Source organism: Microcebus murinus, chromosome 4 (genome assembly GCF_040939455.1).
Source record: "Microcebus murinus isolate Inina chromosome 4, M.murinus_Inina_mat1.0, whole genome shotgun sequence".
NCBI classification, from domain to species: Eukaryota; Metazoa; Chordata; class Mammalia; order Primates; family Cheirogaleidae; genus Microcebus; species Microcebus murinus.
In genome coordinates, this window is record NC_134107.1 from 89990933 (window position 1) to 90017450 (window position 26518).

At 37.3% G+C, this 26518-nt stretch overlaps 1 protein-coding gene across 1 annotated transcript in view; it reads right to left on the reverse strand.

Annotated features, from left to right (window-relative positions):
* Positions 1–19032, reverse strand: part of ARHGAP20 (Rho GTPase activating protein 20) — a 96203-nt gene extending 77171 nt beyond the window's left edge. The window contains exons 1-2 of the mRNA XM_012773758.3: positions 18844–19032; positions 4563–4648 (exon numbers count right to left, since the gene is read on the reverse strand). Of these exons, the coding sequence (XP_012629212.2) occupies positions 4563–4648; positions 18844–18948 (191 nt within the window). The 5' untranslated portion in view covers positions 18949–19032. The remainder of the gene's footprint in view (positions 1–4562; positions 4649–18843) is intronic.
* Between the last annotated feature and the right edge of the window lie 7486 nt (positions 19033–26518).

Consider the following 26518-nt stretch of genomic DNA (forward strand, 5'->3'; position numbering starts at 1 on the left):
AGGAGTTCCTGAAGGAAGTGACACTTGAGCCCAGGCTAGTGAGTATGGTGTGATTTGTTTAATTTCAACAAATCATAATTATACAACCATAGAACTAGAAAGGATTTAAAAACTAATATATTTCAACATTCTCATTTTACTTTTAAGAAAACTAAGCCCTTTAGTATATGTGCCCAGATTCTTAACACGGGGACAACTATGACACAAGGTTAGGTTGCCCTTAAACACAGAATGGAACACTATTGTGTCAAAGAGTAAAAGCAGCTAAGTGCAGCCATGTTGCAATCACTCACCTTAGAAAACCTCTAACCTCCTTAGTGTGAAAGATGTCTGTCATCTGCTGTAGCAGATAGTATAATAATTACTCAGAGAAACCACCTCCAGCTGATCTGATTGGTGTCTACACACAAAAACAAAATATTAAAATCTGTAAACTGCCTCTCTTCATGTACTCTATGGGTTCATAAAATGGCATTGGTGATAAAACTGTGTTTAACACATAAACATGGTTAATTCATCATGGTTAATTCAGTTAACCTAAGTCTTTCTTCCTCTATAAACCCAGCTCTTGTTCATTAAATAAAAAAAAACTGAGATGCAACAGATGTGAAATGAAAAATGTCTTTTAAATCTCCTGTAGATTTTGATAAAAGCTTCATCATCTACAAGTCATTAGTTACTAAGTACCAAAGTAACTAAGGGACAATAGTAAAATTAGTAAGGTCTACCATAAAGCCAAAATCAAATATGGGTGTAGCTAAAAAATTATTAAATGCCAATAAGTAGAACATTCCATTTCTTTGCTGTCTGCCCCCACAATGCCCATAATCTTTTGCAGGCTAGCTCCCATGTTACATCTCAGTAGTGCTTTTTTGGAGGGGTAGTAGAATTTTATTGTATAAAGTTCTACTTAAAATAGGTATGCTATAATCTTGGACTTCAAAATTGTAACTGTAAAAATTTGCATTATTTTTAACAAATGTGGAAAAAGAAGAGCATTATTTAATAAAAATATTAAGTTTTATACTGTAAGATTTACGTTTTAACTTTAGGATTTTTTAAGAATAGAAATTTCATTAATAATTCATAAAAATCTGATTTATGTAACTTTTCAGGAACATACAAAGGTGAACAAAATTCAAAGATTTTCTTGAATTTTTATTATAATAGGATTTGATCTCCAATTTTTTAAAAAACTGCAAGAGTCTTGAAAATGAAAAAATATTATCTATGTGAATTTAAATATGAGGGAAAGCAAGTAAAAATTTTAATCACAACTGAATAGACAAGAATTTAAAAGGATATACACATGATTAAGAAGGATATATGGGGATGGAACAGGGACTTTTTGCTTTCAATATGTCCATATTATTTATTTTATATGAAATATGTACTACTCCTATTAATTTTAAATATTTCCTTAAAATCCTGTTTCAGTATTCCTTTTTGAATAAGCAAATAAGTATAAAAGGATTCTTTTATATCTTACCACAGTGGTTCTCTATCAAGAGTGCATTAGAATCCTATAGATAACAATACTGTATTATACACTTAAAAATCTATAAGGATGATAGATCTCATGTTAAGTGTTCCTACCAGAATGAAAAAAAAAGGAGTGCATCAGAATCAACTAGGGAGAGTTTTTGAAAAATATGCAGATGGCTGGGTCCCACTGTAGAGTACTGAATTAGAAAGGTTTAAAAACCACCAGACTAGAGGTTCTTTAAGGTTCTTTCCCAATCCTGAGATTTTATTACTTACAAATATTTTGTATACCTTCAGAATCTAACCACTAATAGCTACACAGAATAAAAGCATCATTTCTATAAGGCATGTGAAGGTTCTGTTCCCTGGCACTACGCACTCATATTATTGACCTAGAGAAACTCATAGGAAATAAACTGAAGATTAAAACATGTAAACTTTAACTTAAACTTTTTTTATTATGGTTATTTTGACACAAAATCCATCATATTTTGCTACTAATAAAATAGGAACTTGGGGAACTGGCTCTAAAGTAAGCACCAATTATTGCAAAGTTGGACAGGGAGACAGTCTTAGGAGGGGTATAGTTATATATCATTATATTGGTTCTGTAACCTAAAACCATCATAAGTGGCATTTCTCATCAAGTCAAATTGTTAGCATTTTTCTCTAGCGTAGCAATTCATCTACATCAGTGGTTCTTGATTCTATTAGACCCAATGCCCCTTTGTTACATAAAAGTCTATACATATACATTTATTTTAATTCCCAGAAAAACTCACAGATTCCCACAAAATTCCCAAGTGCCTCCCAGAGGTTCTTACCACTCCATTGAGAACCACAGGTCTATATGAAGCTTTTTTTTCTTTTTGGCATACACTTTATTTTCTGGGGTTTTACAAAAGTGCTTATTTCCACTTTTGCTATAGTAGGATGATTAGAATGATAAATAAAGACTGATCATATCAGACAGGACAAAACATTGTATTGGAAGTTTGTTTTTTCTTGCATGGAAAGGAAAGTTATTCTAAACTTGTTTATATTATAGAAAAATTATATATAGCATAAGAGTTATCATTTTAGCCATTTTCAAGTAAACAGTCTAGTGGCATTAAGTACACTCATATTTTTGTAAAACCATCATTACCATCTATCTTCAGAACATTTTTCACCATCCTAAACTGTAACTTCAGACTCATTATACAATAACTCCCCAATCCCTGCTCCCTATTCCCTCTCCACCCTGCTCCAGGCAACCAGTATTCTACTTTCCATGGCTATGAATTTGGCTATTCTAGTCATCTCATAAATATGGAATTATACAGTATTCATCCTTTTGTAAGTGGCTTATTTCATTTAGCATGTCTTCAATGTTCATCCATGTTGTAGCATATGACAAAATTTTCCTTGTTTTTAAGCCTAAATAATATAGCATTGTATGTATATACCACAATTTATTTATCCATTCATTTTTACATTTTGATTGTGGTGAATAATGCTGCTATGAAAATGGATTTACAAATACCTATTCCAATCCCTGACTTCAATTCTTATAGTTACATACCCAGAGGTAGAATGGCTGGTACATGAACTTTCAGTACCTACATGCATACTATTACAGATTCTCACCCAGGGTTAGGAGGATGTTTACTGGTCCCTGATCTCAGGCTAAAGTTTCCTTGATATGAGGACTACTTTTAATTGAAAATCTGAGCACACTTCAAACCCAGAATCTTTTAATAAGGAATTTTACCTAAAACTGGTTATCTGTTAAAAAAAGGGAACAATAAAATTATTTTTATTCCTATAGAAGAGAAATACAATTGTACTGATAATTCTGCTTCATCTATCTACCCCCCCCCCAAATTCTTTCCCCTGGGTTTTCTAGGTAATCAGGGTTAAACTGTGAAGATATAACCATTCTTTTTTATCCACACTAATGCAAAAACACACTGATGCAAACAATTCAAAAGTCATTTATATATGACACTGAAATATATTATTATATTTTTATTTGGAAGACTATCTTCCTAATTAAATTTTCATTAGGCATCTATTAAAAGGAGTTTACATTCCTAATTAACCCAATGATTAAAGCATATGTATTTTCGGAACATGTTGGAAAGAGTACTTAGTCTGAAAGAACTTGCTGAGTACTGAGAAGAAAGTGACCTAAGTATTTTGATAAGTTTCACTAAGTGAGGTTTGGATATAGAATCTATTTCAGCACTAGAAAGTTTCCATATCTTTTCATATAGATTTTTATGTTAAATTAACACATTCATAGAAATATCATAGTTATAGATATGTCCTTACTTTAAATAAAGATGAGGACTTCACTTTATATAAAAGGATTCACAGCTTAGAAGAAAGTCATCACAGAACTCCTTTGAACATAAAAAGTCCTATGAGTTAAAATGCTATTTAAAAATGAATGAATGAATGATTGCATATCCATTCAATTTCTACACATTATGAAAGACCCGTAAAATGTCCACTGAAATAGTAATTAGTCACAATAGGTGAAATGGCCACTTTACTAGGTATTTAGCCTGATTTTCCACTTCAAATTTCACTAATTTAGCCAATAATGCCTAAAAGAAATCAATATTCCATTTTTTATAATCTTAATGTTTTTATCTTCCTTCATATCTAAAATTGATTAAAAAATTACCTTATCCATGCATAGGCATCACCTTATGATAAAAAATAAGAAAAATTTTATGCATAACAAAACATTCAGTATTCTGCTTTCTAATTGTTTCTACAAATAAATTTTGATAAAATGTAGAATCTGTATGTTTGCATACTTTGTGATGTGAGATTCACTTTTGAATCAGTTTTAAACCAACTGAGCATACACACCAGCTCTAAAAGGCTTTGTGATTCCCACAAAGAGTAAGTCTTATTAAAAACCTCATAACAGAAGTCATATTTTCTATTATTAAACAGAGAATGCTGGTGCTAATGGAAAGCAAACAACACCCACACATAAAAAAATATGATCTGTAAAACTCTTTATGTAATATAAAGTTGCATGCACATACCAAACGTGTAGTAAAAAGCCTTGCACTTACCTGCTGGTTGTAGGCTGTTTTTGCAGGGCTTTATCCAGGAGAAGAGATGGAGCACTTCTCCTCCTTTCTACTAATGCTTTCATTTTCTGTTGAGGGAAAAATAAATAAATAAATAAATACATACATGAAAACCACGTGGCTTCTAAGGTAAGTAAATGTTGATTTTCAATTCAATTCAACAGGTTTTGTATTGTCCATCTTTGCCTATCAAGGAGCCTACACAATTTCATTATGTAGATAAAACTATAACATCTAAAATAGAAAAGTTAAAAAGATAGGATAGTAAGTGTTAAAAAGTGGTGTAGGTAGTGGTTTTTTTTTTTTTTTTTATGGTCAGAGAATAAAGAGGTTAAATGTTAATCAGAGTGTTTAGGAAAAACACCATCCTAACTCTTATTATTGCTGGTTATGTGTCCAGCTCTATGCTAATGGCTGGATATGGATTCTTTTATTTATACCCCAAAGTGTCATCAGAGTAGGTACTACTCTATTTCATAGGCAGGCTAGGGCTCAAACTAGCCTTCAAGGAAAAACAAGTTAAAAGGGAGGAAAAAAAAACAGTTAAAGCAAAGGTACAGAGACTAGTTCTTATATAAACATTTAATCAACCTTTAAATTTTGTTTTAAATTTAAATTTTTACACATTTGGGAATCCCTCCTTCAAAATAGATTTTTATTTTTTTGTTGTAACTTTTTTCTAGGTGGTATATAAATATAATTCAGGTACTCTGTTTCCATTGACTTAAAATTTGTGGCAAATGAGGTTTTATTCAACTTGAATTATCCAGATAATTACTCTTTAAATTCAACCTTTTATATTTAACACCTCTAAAAACAGCCACTAGAGACACATGAGTTAAACTGACAATCAATCACAAACAGCCATGAGTGTAGTTTAGGCTGTATCACCAAAGCTATTCTCACTATATGCTCTTATTCTTCTCTCACTTCTTTGGCACAATTTGTATCCCACAAATTCATCTAGGGATCTGTCTCAAATTATTGTTGTTAGAACTGCTCTGGCCTCAGTGTTGCTGTTACCCTCATTAATCTTTTGGTTCACACTTGGAAAATTTTATGCCCAAATCTCCTTAGCACAACTGAAACAGCAAATAAAATAATTAGATAAAACATTAATAAAGCATAGGAAACAAACAGGTTAAAGATAGAGAATATCAGACATCTCATCTAGGAGATATTAACCATGAATCAGTTTCAGGCCAAGTTATTTGCATAACAATTTTTTGCATGATGTGTATTTATATTTGTATTTGTTGCTATCAGTGGGGTGGGGAACCTGTAGCCTCGGGACCACGTGTGGCCTTCCAGATCCCCGAGTGCAGCCTTTTGACTGAATCCAAATTTTACAGGAAAAATCCTTTTAATAAAGGGATTTGTTCTGTGAAGTTTGGATTTGGTTGAGCTGCTGCACTCGGGGATCTGGATGGCCACACCTGGCCTTGAGGCCACAGGTTCCCCATCCCATCTTCCTTACTCACACCTCTTAGGAACATAACCCTCAGTAACCTAACATCTTAGGCTAATGTGACTGCAGAGGTTGCAAAGAGAAAGGAAATCTGGGAGGCAAGTATCTGTATTGCAAGGGAGAGTGGCACCTCCCCACATGAAGAGTCTCAATCCTGGAAGACTATCGATTTTTCTAAGAAAGGTGGCAGTTCGTTCATACACATCAAGCTATGTTCCAGATTGTTTGAAGGATTGTTTCACCTTCAGACCTGGCCTTGATTCATAATTTCTACCCTGATTCCCTTTATTCAGGACCTCCCCAGCTTTGCATCTGCTTCCCCTTACCCTCTGATGTCACTGTCAGCAGATACAAGATTCTAAACTAGAGCTTCGTTAGTATATGATTTCTAATTCTGAGCTCCTTGGCTTTCAGGTTTATGAAGAATTTGGAAGGGTTCAAAAGACAGCCAGAAAATTATTTAAAATGTGGAGAAAAGAAAGAGCCCATGAAAAAAGTTAAAATGATCTGAGATTCTTCATTTGGAAATAGTAATGATTTCCAAATTAATGCAGAGCTATAATATAAAGAGGAGTAAATATCTTCCAAGGAGGATAAGGCAAAAAGAAGTGGATTAAGCTGCAGAAAGAGAATCCAGGTTAACTTTGGGTAGTGGTTCTTTGAGAAATTTTCAACAGTTGTGAACTAAACTTTGCATAGAATTTCAGAGGTTCAGAAACCACCACAAAATGGATTTCTTAGGGATTCATGGTTCCCAAATTAAGAAACTTTCAAATGTAAGAAAATCTTTCTGAGAGTGATAGCAGTTAAACATGAGAATGAATAAAGAAGGATGATAAATTTTCTTCTGAAAAGGTGTTTTTAAAATACGAATTTTTCATGAAAATCTCATGTAGAAGACCATTTGTATATACAATGATTAGACAGGATTTTTTGAGTTATATAACTGTCAGATGTATAAAGGGTCAAATGCTAAATATCCACACCTCATCCAGTTGGATTCTTATGGAAGAGAATTCAATTAAACTACAGGCAGAATATTGTTTTTACTTGAGGTCCTATTGTCTGTACTCAGACTTACTCTACCACTAATGAGATAAACAACCCAAGGCAATTCAGTCACTTTTTGGGTCACTTTTCCTTACCTACAAAATGAGAAAATTTGGACTACATAGTCTCTATGTCCCTTCTGTCTCTCATGTTCCCATATTAAGTGTCTACCAAAGATTCACCCTGTTTATACAGGAAAATAAACATTACATGTATCATGCATTTAGGATTCAATTCTCTTTAAGTAATAGAAAGTATTAAGAGCAGCCAATATAATCTGGGGCTTCATAAATAGATTTAGGTATCAGTTGATTCAAAATACACAGATCTCTTTCTTTTGCTCAATGTAGCTAAACAAAGAGCCAATGGTAACTCTAAAACAAATTCATTGATGTATTAAAGAATCTGTTCTCAGGCAATAAAGACTTGTATTTTCTTCTTGCACATAACAATGACATGAAATACAATACACTGAAATAGAATGAGACTATTTATTCCTTTACAAATGTATAATAATACAAACTTGTCAGGACAGGCTGAAGTTATGCTTATCCCAGCACCAACAAATTGCACGGTTGTTCTGTGACAGGAATAACTATGATTCTTTGCCTCACAGGAAACAAGGTAAATTTCAAACAATGTACAGTGTATTTTCTTTGTCAGCTTAAAATATATTTTTTCAGAATTTTCAAGTGCTTGATATTCATATCTAGATGACCTCATAAAGAGTAGATGACATCTAGTAATTTGCTATGGACTTAGATGGTCAGAGTCATATCTATACACTGAAACTCCATCTTTTGAACAGTGTTGATGTATATCACTTTGAGTTACATACTAAACATCTCTCTGATGATAAAGTAAACCATTTGTCAACAATTTGTCAACAAATGGTTTGTCAACAACCATTTGTCAACAAATGGTTTTGCGATAACTGTATATCCACATGCAAAAGGATAAAGTTGGACTCCTACCTCATACCATATACCAAAAATTAACTCAAAATGGATCAAAGACCTAAATGTAAGAGCTAAAATTACAAAAATCTTAACAGAAAACATAGGCCTAAATATTTGTCACTTTTGGATAAGGCAACGGTTTCTTAGATATCACACAAAAAATACAAGCAACAACAAAAAAATCAAGACAAATTAGGCATATTCAAGATTTAAAACTTCTGTGTTTCAAAAGACACCATTAAGAGAATGAAGACAGCCCATAGAATGGGAGAAAACTTTTGCAAATCATATATCTGATAAGTGACTTGTATTCATATTACAACTCAATAGAGGCAAATTACCCAATTAAAAAATGGGCAAATAATTTGAATATACAGTTCTCCTAAGAAGGTATACAAATAGCCAATAAGCACAGTAAAAAATGCTCAACATCATTAGCCATCAGCAAAATGCAAATCAAAACCACAATGAGATACACACATTAGGATGACTATAATATAAAGATAGATAACAAGTGTGAGGATGTAGAAAAATTGGACTCTTTTACTGGTGTGAATGTATAACAGCACAGCCACTTTGGAAACAGTTTGGCAGTTACTCAAGTGGTTAAACATAGAGTTACCATATGATCCTGCAATTCCACTCCTAGGTACATATCCAAGAAAAATGAAACCATATGTCTACACAAAGACTTGGACATGAATGTTTAGAGCAGCATTATTCATAATACTCAAAGAGTGGCAACAAAACCAATGTCCATCAACTGATGAATGGAGAAGCAAAATGTCATATATCTATACAATGAAATATTACTTGGCAATAAAAAGAAATGAAGTACCTATATATGCTACAACATGGATAAACATTGAAAACATTATGCTAATTTAAAGAAACCCTTACAAAAGACCATATATAATATGATTCCATTTCTATACTGTCCAGAATAAGCAAATGTATAGAGACTTAAAGTAGATTAGTGCTTACCTAGGGTTTGGGGGTATTGGGGTATGATGGCTAAGGGTGTGGTATTTTTTTTTGAGGTAATTAATATATTCTAAAATTGATTATGTTGATGAATGCACTATGACTTCTATGACTACATTAAATGCCACTGAACTGTACACTTTAAGTGGGTGAAGTGTATGGTATGTGAATTATATTTTTATTTGTTAAAAACAAAAACAAAGCTAACTATCAAACTACTACACCACTGGCTCTATTCTAGCAAACTGGTACATAGTCAGAAGCTATAATTTTCTTCTTTCTTATAACACAAAACAACTAATGAAACTCATTCAGTAACAAGCATATCTTTGCATTCTCAATGTGAAAATGGGAAATTATTTGCTTTTTGCCCAATATATTTTTGTGCAAAAAGTTTCAGCAGCTCTTCATTTGAATTCTTCAGGGATCTGAGCAATCTGCCCACCTGCCTATTATGATATGCCACCATTCCTCCCCTACTCCTCCAGTGACCTATATAAGGTTTTCACAGAGGAAATTCTCAATAGTTGTTTTGTAAGTGAATGAATTAACATCACCTATCTCAGAGAGTTTAAGGTGGTAACACAAGTGTGCCTATGTAGGAAAATGAATGTATAAACAGGTAACTGAAGAAAGAAAAAGGTTTGGTTTTATTTTCAACAATGCAGAAAACATTTTTTATATATAAAAACCTGTATGTAGACACTCACTGGAATTTTAACTTCATGTCAACCAAGAGATACAGTACTATTTTGGGGATCTCTAAATCACTCTGAATCTGGTCATTCTTAGTTCTCACGGAGATTAGAGGAAAATAAAGCATATAAAAAGAAAGGAACAGGATGAAAGATTTAAATCAGAGGTAAACTATAATTTTTCATGCAATTTTTTTGGTTCTACTTTATTAGGAAAAAAATGCAAACATTTCAGTTGAATTTAAGTGAAATGGTGAAGCATTTAAAATAAACATGTAATTAAAATAAGGGCCTTCTGGAAAGCTTTTAAATAACTTCAAATTTTCAAGCTTAGAAAAGAATATTTAATCAAATTTACAAATTAGCTTATTCTAATTTGTGGCTAGTCCGTGCAATTTAGTAAGCAATAAATTCTTTCTTGCTTGCTTTCCCTACATGCCTGTAGCATTTACTTGTGGAGACATACCCAAGCCACTGAACCTTCATACTTCCAAGACACTGGCTCTGCAAGGGAAAAAGAGAATTACTTTTAACCTTGCACCTTGCTTCTGGGTCTTATTATCACAACAAAGTTTTGACCACTGGATATGCTAAAGCTTCCTGCTACTGTCAGTTTGGTCTGTAATAAGTATAATCTTCTATTTACTCATAAATAATCCCAACCAGAATTGGTCTGAGCACCTTCATTTTCTTCAGGAAGAGAGGAAAAGTACTGTGATCAAATCTAAAAACCTAATGGTAAAAAAAGAAAAAAAAACAAAACAGTGTATCAAATGAGAATAAAAAACAGATCCAAGTCTATCTAGATTTAGACATAGTGTCACCTGGTAATGGCTACTCTTAAAGCTGAGGTTCAAGAGGGTGAATGCAGAGGTAGGAGAGGGAATACAAACATTCCCCTAGGTGTCAGTTAGGATTCAGGTAAATAAGGAAAGCAAAAGGCCACACAGCAGCTGGGTTTTCCAGATCTTTGATATGTGAGCTGATGTGAGCACACATACATTCCATTTTCAGAGTCCACACATAAGTGACCAGACATCCAAAAACAGGTTTTACATTTCAGTTGTGCCATGTGACAGGTGTCTGTCAAAATTAGGTCAAGGCTGCTCAGCACACCACTGACCTACAGTGCTGATGGGGCTATTTCTGCTGCCAGTTGGATGTTTCTAATCTAAGCTTGTCCTAGATTAAAAAAATAAGACTGAAACAAAATTATAAAATAAACTAGGGTATGTTGCCTACAAGCTCCATTATTGGTAGCTCAAATAAGGCAATTAATTGTAGCAGAGTCTCCCTTAAGTAAACAAAAGCTAAAGATCACCACTATCCTAGCTTGCTTCAAAAAAGTGCTGCAGTTGCCACAACCAAATTGAGCATTCTGTCTACAGGCTTTCTACACACAATAGAACCTCCAGCATCCCTGCGATCCCCAACACTTGAGATACTACCAAAATGAACAGGAAAGCAAACGTTTCCTTCACTGAAGGTTTATTTTAGAGGTTCTTACCAAATGCTCTGGAGACATGAGGGGTATGACTCATGAAACTCCATTGAATCACAATGATAATATATACATGTATTTCATGAAAGCACTGTGTATATTATACAAGTGTATATATGAGTGTATGTACATACACATAAATAAACTTGATATTATATACCTATTGTTTGTGACATTTTATACAGTTTGTTTTAGTGGCAATTCAAGTTGAAATCTAGCATATTTTCAGCTATACATACCTTCCAAAAAGGCAAGTTTTATAACTACACAGTTTTGGTAAGCTGCATGTGGTCCCATAGGGCACAGGATGCCTCTACTTTGAAAAGAATAGCCACCAAGTTCTGGATAGAAGGGTAAGAACTGTGAAAGAATTCAGACACCTAAGTTATTGACTGTAGAGGATTTCATTTTCTGTGGATACATCAGTTTTCTCACTTCTCCTCAGTCTACTAAACATGTTCCACTTTTTGTCCTGCAGACCTTTCACCAAATCATAACCCAGGACAATGCCAAAGGCACAAGAGAATGATAAATTGCTTCATGACAATCTTCACCTCAGAACTAAAAGCAACAACTGCACTAACTATTTAGGTATCCGTGACTTGTGAATTTTCAGTCTATCAGTTACAGCTGTCTATTTTAACTTAGGGGACTCACTCTTCAAAATTAATAATTACTGTTTAGACATGTATAAAAATAAAATATTGTCCTTAACTTATAAGTTATGAAAGCTATATTCTGTTCTAATATATAAATTTTAAACTCACAAAAAGTTAATTTTTCTTTTGCGATGTTAAAATGCATTGTGGTGTTATTTGAAGTAAGAATAACTATGGACATAAGACTTTTCCTGGACTCAAGATATGTGATATAAAAGTTTGCTGAATTGAGTTTCCTAAACACATAATTTTCCATAGCAGAATCATATGAAGCATTGGATTCAGTGCATCCATATGTAACTTTGAAATACTGCCATACAAGTTTGTCTGGAGGATATGCCAAGATTTCCAACAGCAAGCCAAGACTGAGGTATGAGCATGGAGATGAGGCCTGGCTGGAGAGATCCTGAAATACATCTGTCTGCCTTATACAAAACATCTGAAAATGACAGAAACCAAGGCATAAAAATCATGAAAGTACCAAAGTAATTAGACCAGTGATTGTATCACTGATTGTCACTATTAGTCAATGTTTACCTAACATTTATCTAAAGGCAGCAATGAACATAACATTTGATAGTAGATAGAGAGGTGTATAAACTCTGCTCCCCAGAGAGTGTAATCCCCTTTCAGGAGGAAAGCCCCTCAAAGCCTCTGCTTTTCTCAGCTGGTTATACATAATTCAAATCTATTCTCTCCTTCATCTTATGTTATAAACAATAGCAAATGCAGCTTTAGTCTAGATGAAAAGAGAAATGGAGTTGGAAGATCTGGGTTCAAATTCCAGCTCTGTTTCTTCTTCTGTAAGAAAAAGTTAATGCCTACTTCATATAATTGATGTATATTATTAGTTAGGCATTCACTTAAAGAGGTTTTTAAAATTTTCTTTACTCTTCCATAAATTATAGCCAACTCTTGTCTTTTTGCTCGAGTTTCTGCCTCATATTTGATACCTATTGCTTCCAGTGGTAATTGCTTTGAAGGATAGCATTCATTCATATACATGTATTAATGTTAAATTTTTAAAAATCAAACTTTTTTGCTTTACACCTACTCTCACTTGGTTAGATATACTAATGACTTATGTACTTTTTTTGAAAGTGTTTTCATACACCTTCATTTGACTTGTTAAAAAAACCTCATGAGATATACAAGATATAGATTACCTCCATTTTACAGGCAAAGAAACAAGGAAGTTCAGAGGTTACAAGAGTAATAACAGAGGCCATCCATAATTAACTTAATAGTTTTGATAATTTCAGGAGTTTCCCTGCCAAAAAAATCTTATGTATCTAATTTTATGCAATTCACTTTGTGAATAACATCAGAGAAGGATTCAGTAGGATAATATTTTTTCTCAGTATCGAAGAGCTAAAGCTTACTCACTAGGTTGTTTCACTTAACTGAGTAAAAGACACACAAATATGGCCAAAGTCAGCTCTTGGGAGTGTTCTACCATGAGGTGCTATAAACAGATTTGGACCCAGAGAATGGAGAAAGAAAAGGCAGAATGGAGTTTACAACAGCAGCTGCTACATTTTAAAATGTTGGAACTATTTTAAATTTATTTTCCCTTGACTGGCTTTCCATGCCTATAAGTCTCTCTCCCCTATCCTCTCATCCTATTTAAAGAGTCTTACATTTGTATGTTAAACCAAAGGATTTGGGTGTGTTGAGTCTGACACAAATCATCCATAACTGAAATGATTCTAATAAGAGATTCTATTTCATTAAAACTGTTTGGTGCAAATGTGGATATCCTCAAGGATGCATTATTCCAGAAGAACTTAAAGCTTTATCTATGCTTTATTTATGTGCTATTTTAGAATCCTATTTTTAGCAATTATTATACAAATTTATTGTATATTCTTTTGAAGAGCTTCAGTGATAGAAAATTTTTGTCCTCTGAGAGTGGATTTGATTTTTGGAACTGGTGAAATCTTCTGAGTAGCAAATAAAGGTGAGCATTCCAGCTAGGCAATTCTGTTTGAGGTTAGAATAATAAATGTGGCTACAAAATGGAGATTGACTTCTTGTACAGCATCTAAAAACTAGCTCCTCAAACACACCTGCCTCAGGACCTTTGAACTTAAAGCTCCCACTTCTTGGAATCTTTTAACAGCATACTCTGTTCACCCACAAAAGAGTTAAGGGTCACTTAAAAGAGCCTTCCCTGAACACCCTAATGCAGAGTGGTTCAGCTCAACAACCTCGTTTATCTAAATCTGGGTCAGGTTTGTTTCTTTAACAACAGTTATCGCCATTTTTTATTATTATTGTCTTTGTCTCTTCCTCTGACCTGTGCTGTCCAATACAGTAACCACTAGACACATGTGGCTATTTAAATTTAAATTCAAATTAGTTATAATTAAGGAAATTAAAGAAATAAACTGTCAAATTGGATCTTACAAAAATGAAGAACTGTTCCTTAAAAGCTATTGTTAAGAGTAAAAAGACATATCACAGACTAAGAGAAAACATTTGCAAATTACATATCTGATAATAGACTTTAATCCAAAATATATAAGTAACTCTCAAAACTCAAGTAAGAAAGCTAACAATCCAATTAAAATTGGGCAAAATATCTGGATATGCACTTCATCAAGATAAATAATATTTGGATGGCAAATAAGCACATACAGAGATGTTCAACATCATTAGTCATTAAGGAAATGCAAATCAAAACCATCAGATACCAACTTATACCCTCTAAAATGACTACAATTAAAAAGATATATAATACAAAGTGTTGGTGACAATGTGGACAAATCGACATCATAAACATCCAGGGAGAGTATAAAATCACTTTGGAAAAAACAATTGGATAGTTTCTTAAAAAGCTAAACATATACATAAAGTATGACCCACCCGTTCCCCATCTAAGGATTTACCCAAAAGAAATAAAAGCATAAGTCCATGCAAAGACTTCTACACAAATGTTCATGGCAGCTTTATTTGTAATAGCCTAAAACTGGAAATTATCTAAATGCTCACTAATAGGTGAATGGATAAACAAACTGTGGGCTAACCATATGATGGAATACTATTCAGCAATGAATTGCTGATTATATACAAAACCATGGATGAATCTCAAAATAATCACATTGAATGAAACAAGCCAGACCAAAAAAATATAAAGTATGATTACATTTATATACAATTTTTCCTATTTATTTGTATATATTCATGTGGTTAAAATTATTCAATATGCAAATTAACCTAGAGTGACAGAAAACGGACTAGTGGTTGTCTGGGAATGGGAAGAGAATGGATGGATTATAAAGAAACATGAAGAAACTCTTAGGCATGATGAATATGTTCATTACCTTGATTGCACAGATGGTTTCACAGGTGTGTATGTATGTGTGTATATATGTATGTCAAAACTTAACAGATTTATAAACTTTAAATATGTGCAGTTTATTATGTGTCAATTATTCCTCAATGAAGCTGTTAAAAATTTTGGGGGGAGGCTGGATGCAGTGGCTCACACCTGTAATCCTAGCACTTTGAGAGGCCCAGGTAGAAAGATCACTTGAGGCCAGAGGTTAGAGACCAGCCTGAGCAACACAGTGAGACCTTACTTCTACAAAAAAAAAGAGAAAAATTAGCCAGGAGTGGTGGTGCATGCCTGTAGTCTCAGCTACTCAGGAGGCTGAGGCAGGTGGATGCTTGAGCCCAGGAGTTTGAGGCTGCAGTGTGCTATGATGACACTACTGCACTGTAGTTCAGAGTGAAACCCAGTCTCAAAAAAAAATTTAGTTTCTCAGTTGTACCAACCACTTTTCAAGAGTTCAATAGCCACATGTACCTGGTGACTACTGAATCGCACATTGTAGATAAAGAAAAGCTCCATCATTGCACACAGTTCCATTCAATAGCACTACTCTAGACCAGGGGTCAGGAATCTACACAACAGGGGCCTACCACTTGTTTGTCTAAATAAAGTTTTATTGCAACACAGCTATGATCATTCATTTAAATATTGTCCATGGCTGTTGTAGTGCTACGATGGCAGAGCTGTCTAGCTACAACAGAGACTAATTTACAAACCTTACATATTTACTATCTGTTCCTGTAAGAAAAAGTTTGCTAATCCTGCTTTAAACCATAATTCTGATGACAGGGCCTATGCCTGTCCTGTTCACTGTTGTACATAACCAACTGATATTTATGAAACACCTAATATGTAGCAGGCACTGTTCTAGGTACTGGGGAGGCAGCCTTGAACTATATAGATAAGATCCCTATAAGATCCCTATTCTCGTGGTTTTCACAATCTGGTGAAGGATGTGGGTGACAAGTAAATAAGAAAATATCAGGCAAGGATGAATGCTAAGATGAAAATAAAGCAGAAGGTATAGAGTATAACTGAGGAGGGTGGCTTCCATTTAGGTAGTTAGGACAGGTCTCTGGATCTGAACAATATGAGTCAATGCTGCAATGACCTGGGGCAGAAGCAGAGGGAAACACCAAGGCTTCAAAGTAGGAATCAATTTGATCACTTGTGTGAAAAGGAAGGCCCATGTGCCTCAAGAATATACAAACAAGGAGGAAAAGGTAGCTGAGGTGGGAGAAGTAGACAGGGCCAAGAAATGGGGTCTGAAGTTTATTGTCAATGTGATGGAAAGCCAATGCAAGATTTTTAAGCAGGTGAGCAGCATGATTAATTTACATTTTTAAGGATTATTCTGGTGCTGCTAACTGGAGACTGGGTCATAGAAGGGCAAGAAAGGTGGTAGACAAGTTAAGGAGTTTCATCAAAGGTATAAGTGAGAGATGGTGACGGCTTGGCTTGGACTACAGTGGCAGCAGTGGAGATGAAATGGAGAAATTCAACATAATGTTTTGAGTGTTAGTAGCTTTTCTTATGGATTGGGTTGTTGCAGAGTGAGAAAATGGGGAGTTGAAAATGAACCCTACATTTTTGGTTTGAACAACTGGGACACAATGGTATGAATTACAAATATGGCGAAATTACAAACAGTAAGTGCTAACATTTATTGAGTACCTATTATATGTCATTATCCACTCAATTTCACATTTATTTTTCCCAACAATCTTGGGAAGGTAGATACTGGTTTGGTAATGTGTGAGCCCATTCTGTTTCATAATGAAAGACAGAATCTTAGGGACAACAGCTATCCTGAATAAAAAGAATGTGGAAAAGAGCAGAGGAACCCTTTATTTCCTGGGCAAGTACTGCTCCATAAATGATAAAGCTGTTCTTTACTGCTTCCTCCTTTCGCCTGCATGCTTAATTACCCTTAGTGGAAGAGGAAGAAAACTGTTCAGGAAAATAAATCTTTGATTTTTTTGTCTAATTTCTTAAGTCTACAAAATTTTTTTTAAAAAGCTTTAAAATCTGTATTAGTTACTGAACATTCATTTACCTCCCCAAATGTAGCACTAATATGATAAATTCACGTTTTAATTGGGAAGACTTGACTACACACACAGAAACAAGCACACACTCCCGCCATCTCTGAAGGGGAAAAGCGAGTGACAAGGACAAACCGCAGCCTCAATACATCAAAGGATGAGCCGGCACTACAGCCCATACATCATCAAGTTCACGGACGCCCCTAGATGGCTCTGCCACACAGCCAAGGTTCTGGGAAGCTCACAGACACTTCTACGCCCTGCGCAGGGATCTCACCTCTCTTCAACTGCCCTCTAGCCAACCTAAGGTCCTGGTGGGAAGATTTAGGAAAGGCAGTAAAAGCAGGACAAGCAGGGAACCTGACATAACCCTTTAAGTCTCTAACGATATAAATGCAACACGTTGAGGTTATTTCCCAAGGAAGGGCTAGATGATCCCTCCAATCGCAACTAGTTTCCAGAGAAGCTGCAAGGGCACCACTACCGCAAGGAAAAAATGGCCAAATATCGGAATATCTTATACTGGGGGCGGGAATAAGGTGTTGGGAGGTAGGCGGACATGGCTAGAAACACCAAAATCAATTCCTCAGAGAGCTGAACAGCTCGCGGCCCAGGTGCACTTGTTCAGGGAACCCTTCCAAAGAAACCTGAGGCGATCAAAATCCTCCTACCGCTCTCTGGCTGTGTTTAGGCGAAGCGAACGCTACAAGTTGCTGCCCGCATGCCTCCTCCCGGCTCTGACAGGAACACGCGCCGCCCCCACAGCCACCCCGGCACCCGACCCCTCTCCAGCCGGCCGGAGTCGCAGGGCCAGCGGACGAGCGCAGGGCCAGGCCCCCGCCTCGGCCCTCGCCACCCTCCGCCACAGCCCACCGACGCCCACCCAGCCCGGGTCTAGGCCGCAGCCAAACCTCCTTGTTCCCATGGAGACGAAGGTTCGCATCGCGGACCTCTGACCCCCACCTCCGAGACCCAGAGTCGAGAGGGGACTTTTGACCCAGGCGCGGGAACCCCACCCACCATCCCCAAAATTGCTGCGGAGCAGCCGTGCCTCCGGCCAGGTGAGCGGGCTCAGCCCAGCCGCCTACCTCCATCAGTGCGGGCTGCCGCTCCGGGCGGACGCCGCCGGCCCTGACGACTTCGGAGCTGACCCCGCCAAGGGGCAGTCGCGCCCGGGCCACCTCGGGGGGACCCGAGGGCTGAGCACACGGGTGGACCAGGGAAAGGCGGCACCCACTCCAGCCCGGGCTACCCCCGAAGGGAGGAGCCGGGCTGCCGCTCCAGCGGCGTATGGAGGCCGAGTGGGAGGCTGCGGGGTCTTTTCCGAGAAAAAATAAAACTCAAGATACGAAGAACTCGGGATAACTCCCGGGACTCGGGATGTACCGGGAGCGACGCGGGAGACGGCAGCGCGCGGTCGTCAAGGGCAGGAGAATGCGGGAATGTCCTCGAACGAACGCCGCGGGCCGCTCGCTTCGCGCGTGGCTGTGGCGAGCGCGGAGGGCGCGCGCGGGAGTGGGGGCTGCGGCAGCGGCGGGCGCGGGGCCCCAGCTCAGAGGCCTCACCTTCTTGGTGCCGGTGTCTCCTGCGATCCGAGACACTCCTGTCAGGGAAAAGGAACGCCCCGGCTGTCCTCCCAGAGTCTCCTGCTGAGGAGACATCGCTGCCATGAAGAAAATCTTCAAGCAAATCCCAGCCCAGGAGGAGGCTACGCGGTCATGTCCGCGCGCCGCGGCCGGAGGGGCGAGGGCGCGCGGGCCTAGGCGCGGCCGCCGCGCTCAGCCAGGGAGCCGAGCTCCGGGAGCAGGCAGCGCGCCTCCCGTCGGGGCCATGTACCTCCGCCTGCGCTCCGCACCGCCGGCTGGAGGCGATCACTGCCGGGACCGCCAGTCAGCGCCGCGGCCCGCCCCGCCTCGGGCCCGCCCCTTCGGTGCCCGGCTCCCCGCACCGGGACCCGCCCCCTGCAGCCCTCCTCCGGCCTGGGCCCTCCGCGCCCCGGACTGGGCCTGAGGCGCGCCTGGCCGGGCATATATTCGTCTATATACACATATCTATTAGGGCACAGGCGACAGACTGACCGTCTCAGTCCCCGACCCAGAGTGGGTCAGGCCGGAGGAGCTCATCCGGCCCAGTCACTCACGAGGGCCTCTAGCGCACGGGCACGCGCCTCTCCCACCGGCCTGCCCACTCCCACCAACTCCATGCCTTTCCCCGCCGCACCCACCGGGGAAGGCGCCGCTGCAGAGTGTGCATCGGCGGAGCGGTGGCGACCTCACTCTGAGCGGAGGAGTAGCGGTGATTCCTGCCTCGCTGTCAGCGGACTGCGGAGGGAACCCCCACCCCCACCCCGTCTCCACTCCGGAGGACTCGGGATGGAGTTGCACATTGCAAGGTTGCCCGGCCGTGCAGATTTGGAAGCCCACAGCCTCTCCTGACCTATGGTGCAATCCCGAACGCTAGCCTGCGGGGGAACCCTGGCTGGCTTCTGCAGCCGCGGGTCTGCAGCCCCTGCACACATTTGCAACAGTGTTTCCGCTGTCTGCAGGCTGCAGAGACCTGAGCATGCCCAACGTGAAAGCGCAATTAAGGAAAATGCAGGCAGAGCGTGGACGCTGAAACTTGGCTAAGCTATTGAGAAGGCTACAATATGTGGAAGTGTTTATCAGATATCTGCGCTGAGAGCATAACTTCCTGTCAGCCTAAATAGTGGCAATTTTTTTGTTGCTGTTAAGGCCAAAGAATAATCAGAGGGAGGGGATTTGGAGCTGACACGGGTTGAGTGTTGCACTTTGCAGGACTGGTTAACTGTGCGGATTATTCGGTAGGTGGCATTCTTCCCTTGGAGTCAGCACTACAGAAACTGCCCAGGATTAGTGAGGAAGGACACCACTCTATGATATTAGGTTGTTGAAGGGGTTTGGTTTGTTTTTGTGGTAGAAAGGAAAAAAATGGAGGTTCCTGCGATTTGGGCTGTTACTAGGACAGCTTGTAGAAAAATAGTGCTCTGGCAGGCTGCTGTTCAACACACGCCCGCACATACCATCACCACCATACCTCAGAATTGTTTCTTGTAGAAATAATGGGGAGGAAATGCCCAGCCCATTTTCAAGCCTTGTCCACATCACATTGTTTAGGCTTACATAGTCTTTATAAATCCTATATATGATTTATAAATCATGTATAACTGTGTGTGTGTGTGCGCGCGCGCAGCGATAGGACTTTGCCCCCACTTTTATCACATGAATTTTAGGTTGCAGCGGGCTTTTCAGTTCCTTTCATTCCTTGTTGAAATCATCCATTTATAACGTCTTAGCCTCTTTCAATTCCTGTCATGTATGGACCTTCCCAATTTTTGTTACTCTGCTTCATTTATTTGATAATGCTTATCTCCTAATGTTTCATGTAATTTACTTAGTATGTTCAGTGTTTATTGTCTGTATCCCAGGGAAATGCAAGCTTCCAGAAGGCAGGAATCCTTTTGCCTTTTTTGTTCACTATTGTATCCCAAGCACCTGAAACAGTGTCTGGCACTATAACTGTTTGTTGGTTAAACAAATTAATGAGACACACAAAGGATATGAGATAGATTCAGAAGGGCCAGGTAAAGTCGGTTGTTTCAGAGCACACCATCTATTATCAGATGTTTCTTTTTGTGATAAATACCTCATGCTCCAAATCAAAGTATTATTTTTACTGCATATATGGAAGACTTATGTTCACTTCTTAATTTTAAGTGCTTTTATTTGCAAATCCATTAGTCTTGGTTTGCATGGAGAATTGTCCCACCTGTTCAGTATAAGGAGTTTTGAGGCAGGTCTCACTTCCTAAAGAAAATTGAGTTGGTGCAGATAAATATTACCACCAGAGTAAGGTTTTAAGAACATAAATCTGATTAGATTCACATCACTCCCCTACTTAAGCCCTTCTTTAGCTCCTTGAAGTGTTTATATGTTTCAAATGCCACAATATGATATGGAAAACTGCCTATAATCTGACACCCTCTCCTCCACTTGTGTCTTTTGTCATTTCTTGTTCCTCCTCAGCTCTCACCCTGTTCTCCATCACATCGAACTCTCTGTACTTCTAAGAGCTTGCCTTGACTTTTCACATCTTTGTCACTTTGAACCTGCTGTTCACACTGCCTGGGAAGTTTTCCTTCTATCTTTCCAATCCCTATTACTTTACACTTAAATATCTCTTACCTGGTACATACCCAATAAATATTTGTTGAGGAAACCTTCAAGACTCGAATCAATAATTAGCTAAGAAAACTCTTTCTGACTTTATTTCTCCTTACCTGGCTACTTCCACACGCCAACCGCACACACAGGGTTAAGTGTGTCTTCTGTAGTCGTAACAGAAAACATTTATCGAGTCCTTACTTAATGCCAGATACTGTTCTAAGCATTTTACACATATTAATTTTGTTCTGTCCTTATAACAATCCTATCATGTAGTAGATTCTTTTACTACTCCATTTTATAGATTAGAAAACCAAGCCACAAGGATATTAAATAGTGTGCCCGAACAGCTGGCAAGTAGTCATGCCAAACATGGAATCTGGAAAGTCTGCTCCAGAACCTGTGTTCTTAACCACTTGGCCAAGTGCCTCTCTTGTAAAATGTCTGTTTCCTTCTCTTTATAACACACATTACATTATACTATTGCCATCTGCTTTACTTGCCTTGAAATAAAAGTTTGTATTTAACTTGTCTTTTATTCTTCATACCAGCCACATAAGTATGCTCTTAACGCTTTTTTTTTCCTATTTCTTACAGTTAATTGAAAGAATGAACACAAGTTAGAAACAGTCATCTTCACCTCTGTTATTATGCTGTATAGTTTAAGGAAGATGCTCTGATGGTGAAGAAGAAATCTTGGACTAGTCCTCACTCAGTGAAACCATTTTCCATGCACTGGGAATGTGATGTTGTAGAGAAGGTTAGTGCCAGAAAACAAAAGTGATGATAAGACAGTTGAAAGAGTGTGATGACCAATGTCTACAATGTCTGACACAAGCAGGATGATGCATACAGAATATTTGGGAAAAAAAAAACCCTTAAAGCAGAGTACTAAGAATAGCAACACTTAACAGCTGGAAAACACTAATAGCAGACCTGTAGCAGAAACTAATCTAAGAATGAAACCAAAATGTTTGCCAACCATTACATTGAATAACAGTGAAGAAATATAACTATAAAAGGAGATGTCCATGCAACTAATTTATTCAATATACATTTATGTGCAGGACACTATGGCAGGTACTTTGGGTACAATCAAGATGAGTCCACAGGAATAGACTATATAAACCCCAAGATGCAAGCAAGAATCATTGACAGTGCTATCTAAATACCCTAAATTAGAGGTTGCAAACCAATGGCTAACTGGGTGAATTTAGGCATCTTTTTCAACATATGCACTTTTATTTTTCAAAATTGTTGCCAACTTTGAAATCATTGTTTCAAATAGTATTCCTGTTTCTCTTTAAAAAAAAAAAAAGCAAAAAGTTGACAACATTGGGCTCAAATTCTCCAAGGAACCTGTTGGCTAAAACTGAGTCATAGCTATGTTAATTCATTTAGTGTGTATATGTGTTGATATAATTTATTTATTTACTTATTTATTTTATTTCAATAGATTTAGGGAGTACAAGTGTTTTTTTTTGTTGTTGTTGTTGTTGTTACATGGATGAATTTTATAGTGGTGAAGTCAGGGCTTTTACTATACTCATCACTTGAATAGTGTACATTGTACCTGATAGGTAGTTTTTGACCCTTACCTGCTTCCCACCCTCTGAGTCTCCAAAGTCCATTATACCACTCTGTGTGGGCACATATATCCATCATTTAACTCCCACTTATAAATGAGTATGTATGGTATTTTTTTTTCTATTCCTGAAATACTTCACTTAGGATAATGACCTCTAGTTCCACACAAGTTTCTGCAAAAGACATTACTTCATTCTTTTTTTATGGCTAAGTATTATTCCATGGCACGTGTGTGTATATGTATTATATTTTGGATATTCGGGCTTCTTTTTTCTTTTTCTTTTGTATGTTTGTCACTGTGATTGATTTATTCCACTCATTCAACAAATACTCATTATGTATGTATCCATAAAGTACGAGGTACCATACTAATTTCTGGGAATATATAACTGAGAAGCAGACATACATAGTTCCTGTTATCACAGAAAATACAATTAAAAGATAGAGACAGATGTTACTAGCAGCTCTAAAAGGAAAAAGCTATAATCTAGTTTATTTTATATATTTTTTTAAATTTTTAATTAATTTATTTTTTAAATTTCAGAATATTACAGGGGTATGAATACTTAGGTTACATATATTGCCTACGGACCACCTGAGTCAAAGATACAAGTATGCCTAGCCCCCCAACAGTGTGCACTGAACCTATTTGGTGTGAATATACCCATCTCCTCCCCCCCCCACACACCTGCCTGACACCTGATGAATATTACTTCCATAGGTGCACATAAGTGTTGGTCAATTAGTACCAATTTGATGGTGAGTATATGTGGTGCTTGTATTTCCATTCTTGTGATACTTCACTTAAGAGAATGGGATCCAGCTCCATCCAGGATAATAAAGAAGTGCTAGTTCACCATTGTTTATTTGTGGCTGAGTAGAACTCCATGGTATACATATACCACATTTCATTAATGCACTCATGTATTGATGGGCACTTCGGTTGTTTCCACGTCTTTGCAATTGTGAATTGTGTGGCTATTAACATTCTAGTGCAGATGTCTTTATTATAGAATGTCTTTTTCCCCTTTGGGTAGATGCCCAGTAGTGAAATTGCTGGATCAAATGGTAGTTCTACTTTTAGCTCTTTGAGGTATCTCCATATTACTTTCCACAGAGGTTGTACTACTTTGCAGTTCCACCAGTAGTGTATGAGTATTTCTATCTCTTCACATCCATGCCAATATTTGTTGTTTGGGACTTTTTGATAAAAGCCATTTTCATTGGAGCTAAGTGATATCTCATTGTGGTTTTGATTTCCATTTCCCTGATGATTAGAGATGTTGAGCATTTTTTCATGTGTCCATTGGCCATTATTCTGTCTTCTTTTGAAAAGTTTCTGTTCATATCCTTTGCCCACTTTCTAATGGGGTTGTTTGATTTTTTCTTGCTGATTTTTATGAGTTCTATATAGATTCTAGTTATTACCTCTTTGTCAGAAGTATTGCATGCAGATATTTTCTCCCATTCTGTACGTTGTCTATTTGCTCTAGTGATAGTTTCTTTGGCTGTGCAGAAGCTTTTTAATTTCATCAGATCCCATTTATTTATTTTTATTTATGCTATGATTGCTTTTGGGGTCTTCTTCATAAATTCTTTGCCTAGGTCATTGTCTATACGGGTTTTTCCAACATCTTCTAGAATTCCATTGTTTCATGCATTAGGTTTAAGTCTGTTATCCACCATGATTTTATTTTTTGTGACAGGTGAGAGGTGTGGATCCTGTTTCAGTCTTCTACATGTTGCAATCCAATTTTCCCAGTACCATTTATTGAATAGGGATTCTTTTATTCATTGTATGTTTTTGTCTGCTTTGTCAAAGATCAGATGGCTATATGAGGATGGTTTTATATCTGGGTTCTCAGTCCTGTTCCATTGGTCTATGTCTCTATTCTTGTGCTAGTACCATGCAGTTTTGGTTGCTATAACCTTGTAGTATAGAGTATAGCTTGAGGTCTGATAAATTGATGCCTCTCAATATGTTCTTTTTGCTTAAGGTTGCTTTAGCTATAGAAGTCTTCTCTGTTTCAAAGTGTAAAATTATTTTTTAGATCCGTGAAGAATTATGTTAGTATTTTAATAGTGATTGCATTGAATTTGCAGACCACTTTGGGTAGTATAGGCATTGTAACAATGTTGATTCGACTAATCCATGAGCATGGTATGGTCTTCCATCTGTTTATGTCCTCTGCTATTTCCTTCCTTAATGTTTCATAGTTCTACCTATAGAGGTCTTTCATCTCCTTAGTTAAATATATTCCTAGGTATTTTATTTTCTTTGTTGCTATTATGAAAGCTATTGAGCCTTTGATTTGGTTCTCAGTTTGAATGTTGTTGGTGTATATGAATGCTACTGCTTTGTGTACATTGATTTTGTAATCTGAGACTTTGCTGAACTTATTTATCAATTCCAGTAGTCTCTTGACACAACCTTTGTGGTTTTATAATATAAGATCATATCATCAGCAAAGAGCAATAGGATAGTTTGACTCTTCTACCCCCATTTGGATGCCCTTGATTTCCTTCTCTTGTCTGATTGCTCTGGCTAGGACTTCCAGCACTATGTTGAATAGAAGCGATGATAGAGGGCAACCTTGTCCGGTTCCAGTTCTAAGCACAAATGCTTTTGATTTTTCCTGCTTTGGTATAATTTGGCTATGGTTTGTTATATATGACTTTTATCATTTTAAGTTAAGTCCCATCTATGTCTGTTTTGTTAAGTATTACCATTAAAAGGTGCTGAATTTTGTTGAATGCTTTTTCTGCATCTATCGAGAGGATCATATGGTCTTTATTTTTACTTCTGCTTATGTGGTGAATTAAATTTATAGATTTGTGTATGGTGAACCATCCCTGGATCTCTGCAATGAAGCCCACTTGGTCATGATGGATTATTTTTTTGATGAGCAGCTGAATTAGATTTGCTAGGATTTTATTGAGAAGTTTTGCACCTATATTCATAAAGGATATTGGTCACATGCTTTTTTGATTCCATAGCAAATTTAAGATTTTGTTACATTCTGTGAGAAATGATGTTGATATTTTGATGGGAATTGCATTAAATCTGTAAATCACTTTGGGCAGTATGAACATTTTAACAATATTGATTCTTTCAATCCATGAGGATGGGATGGTTTTCCATTTGTTTGTGTCCTTAATGATTTCTTTCTTCAGTATTTTTTAGTTCTCCTTATAGAGAACTTTCACCTCTTTGGTTAAGTATATTTCTAGGTATTTTATTTTTTTTTTTTTGCAGCAATTGTGAATAGTATTGAATTCTTGATTGATTCTCAGCTTGGCTATTATTAGTGTATAGAAATGTTTCTGATTTGTATGCATTTATTTTGTAATCTAAGATGTTACTGAATTTATCAAATCTAGTAGTCTTTTGGAGGAGTCTTTAGGATTTGTTAAATATAAGATCATATCATTAGCAAGAGGGACAGTTTAACCTCTTGTTTTCCAATTTGCA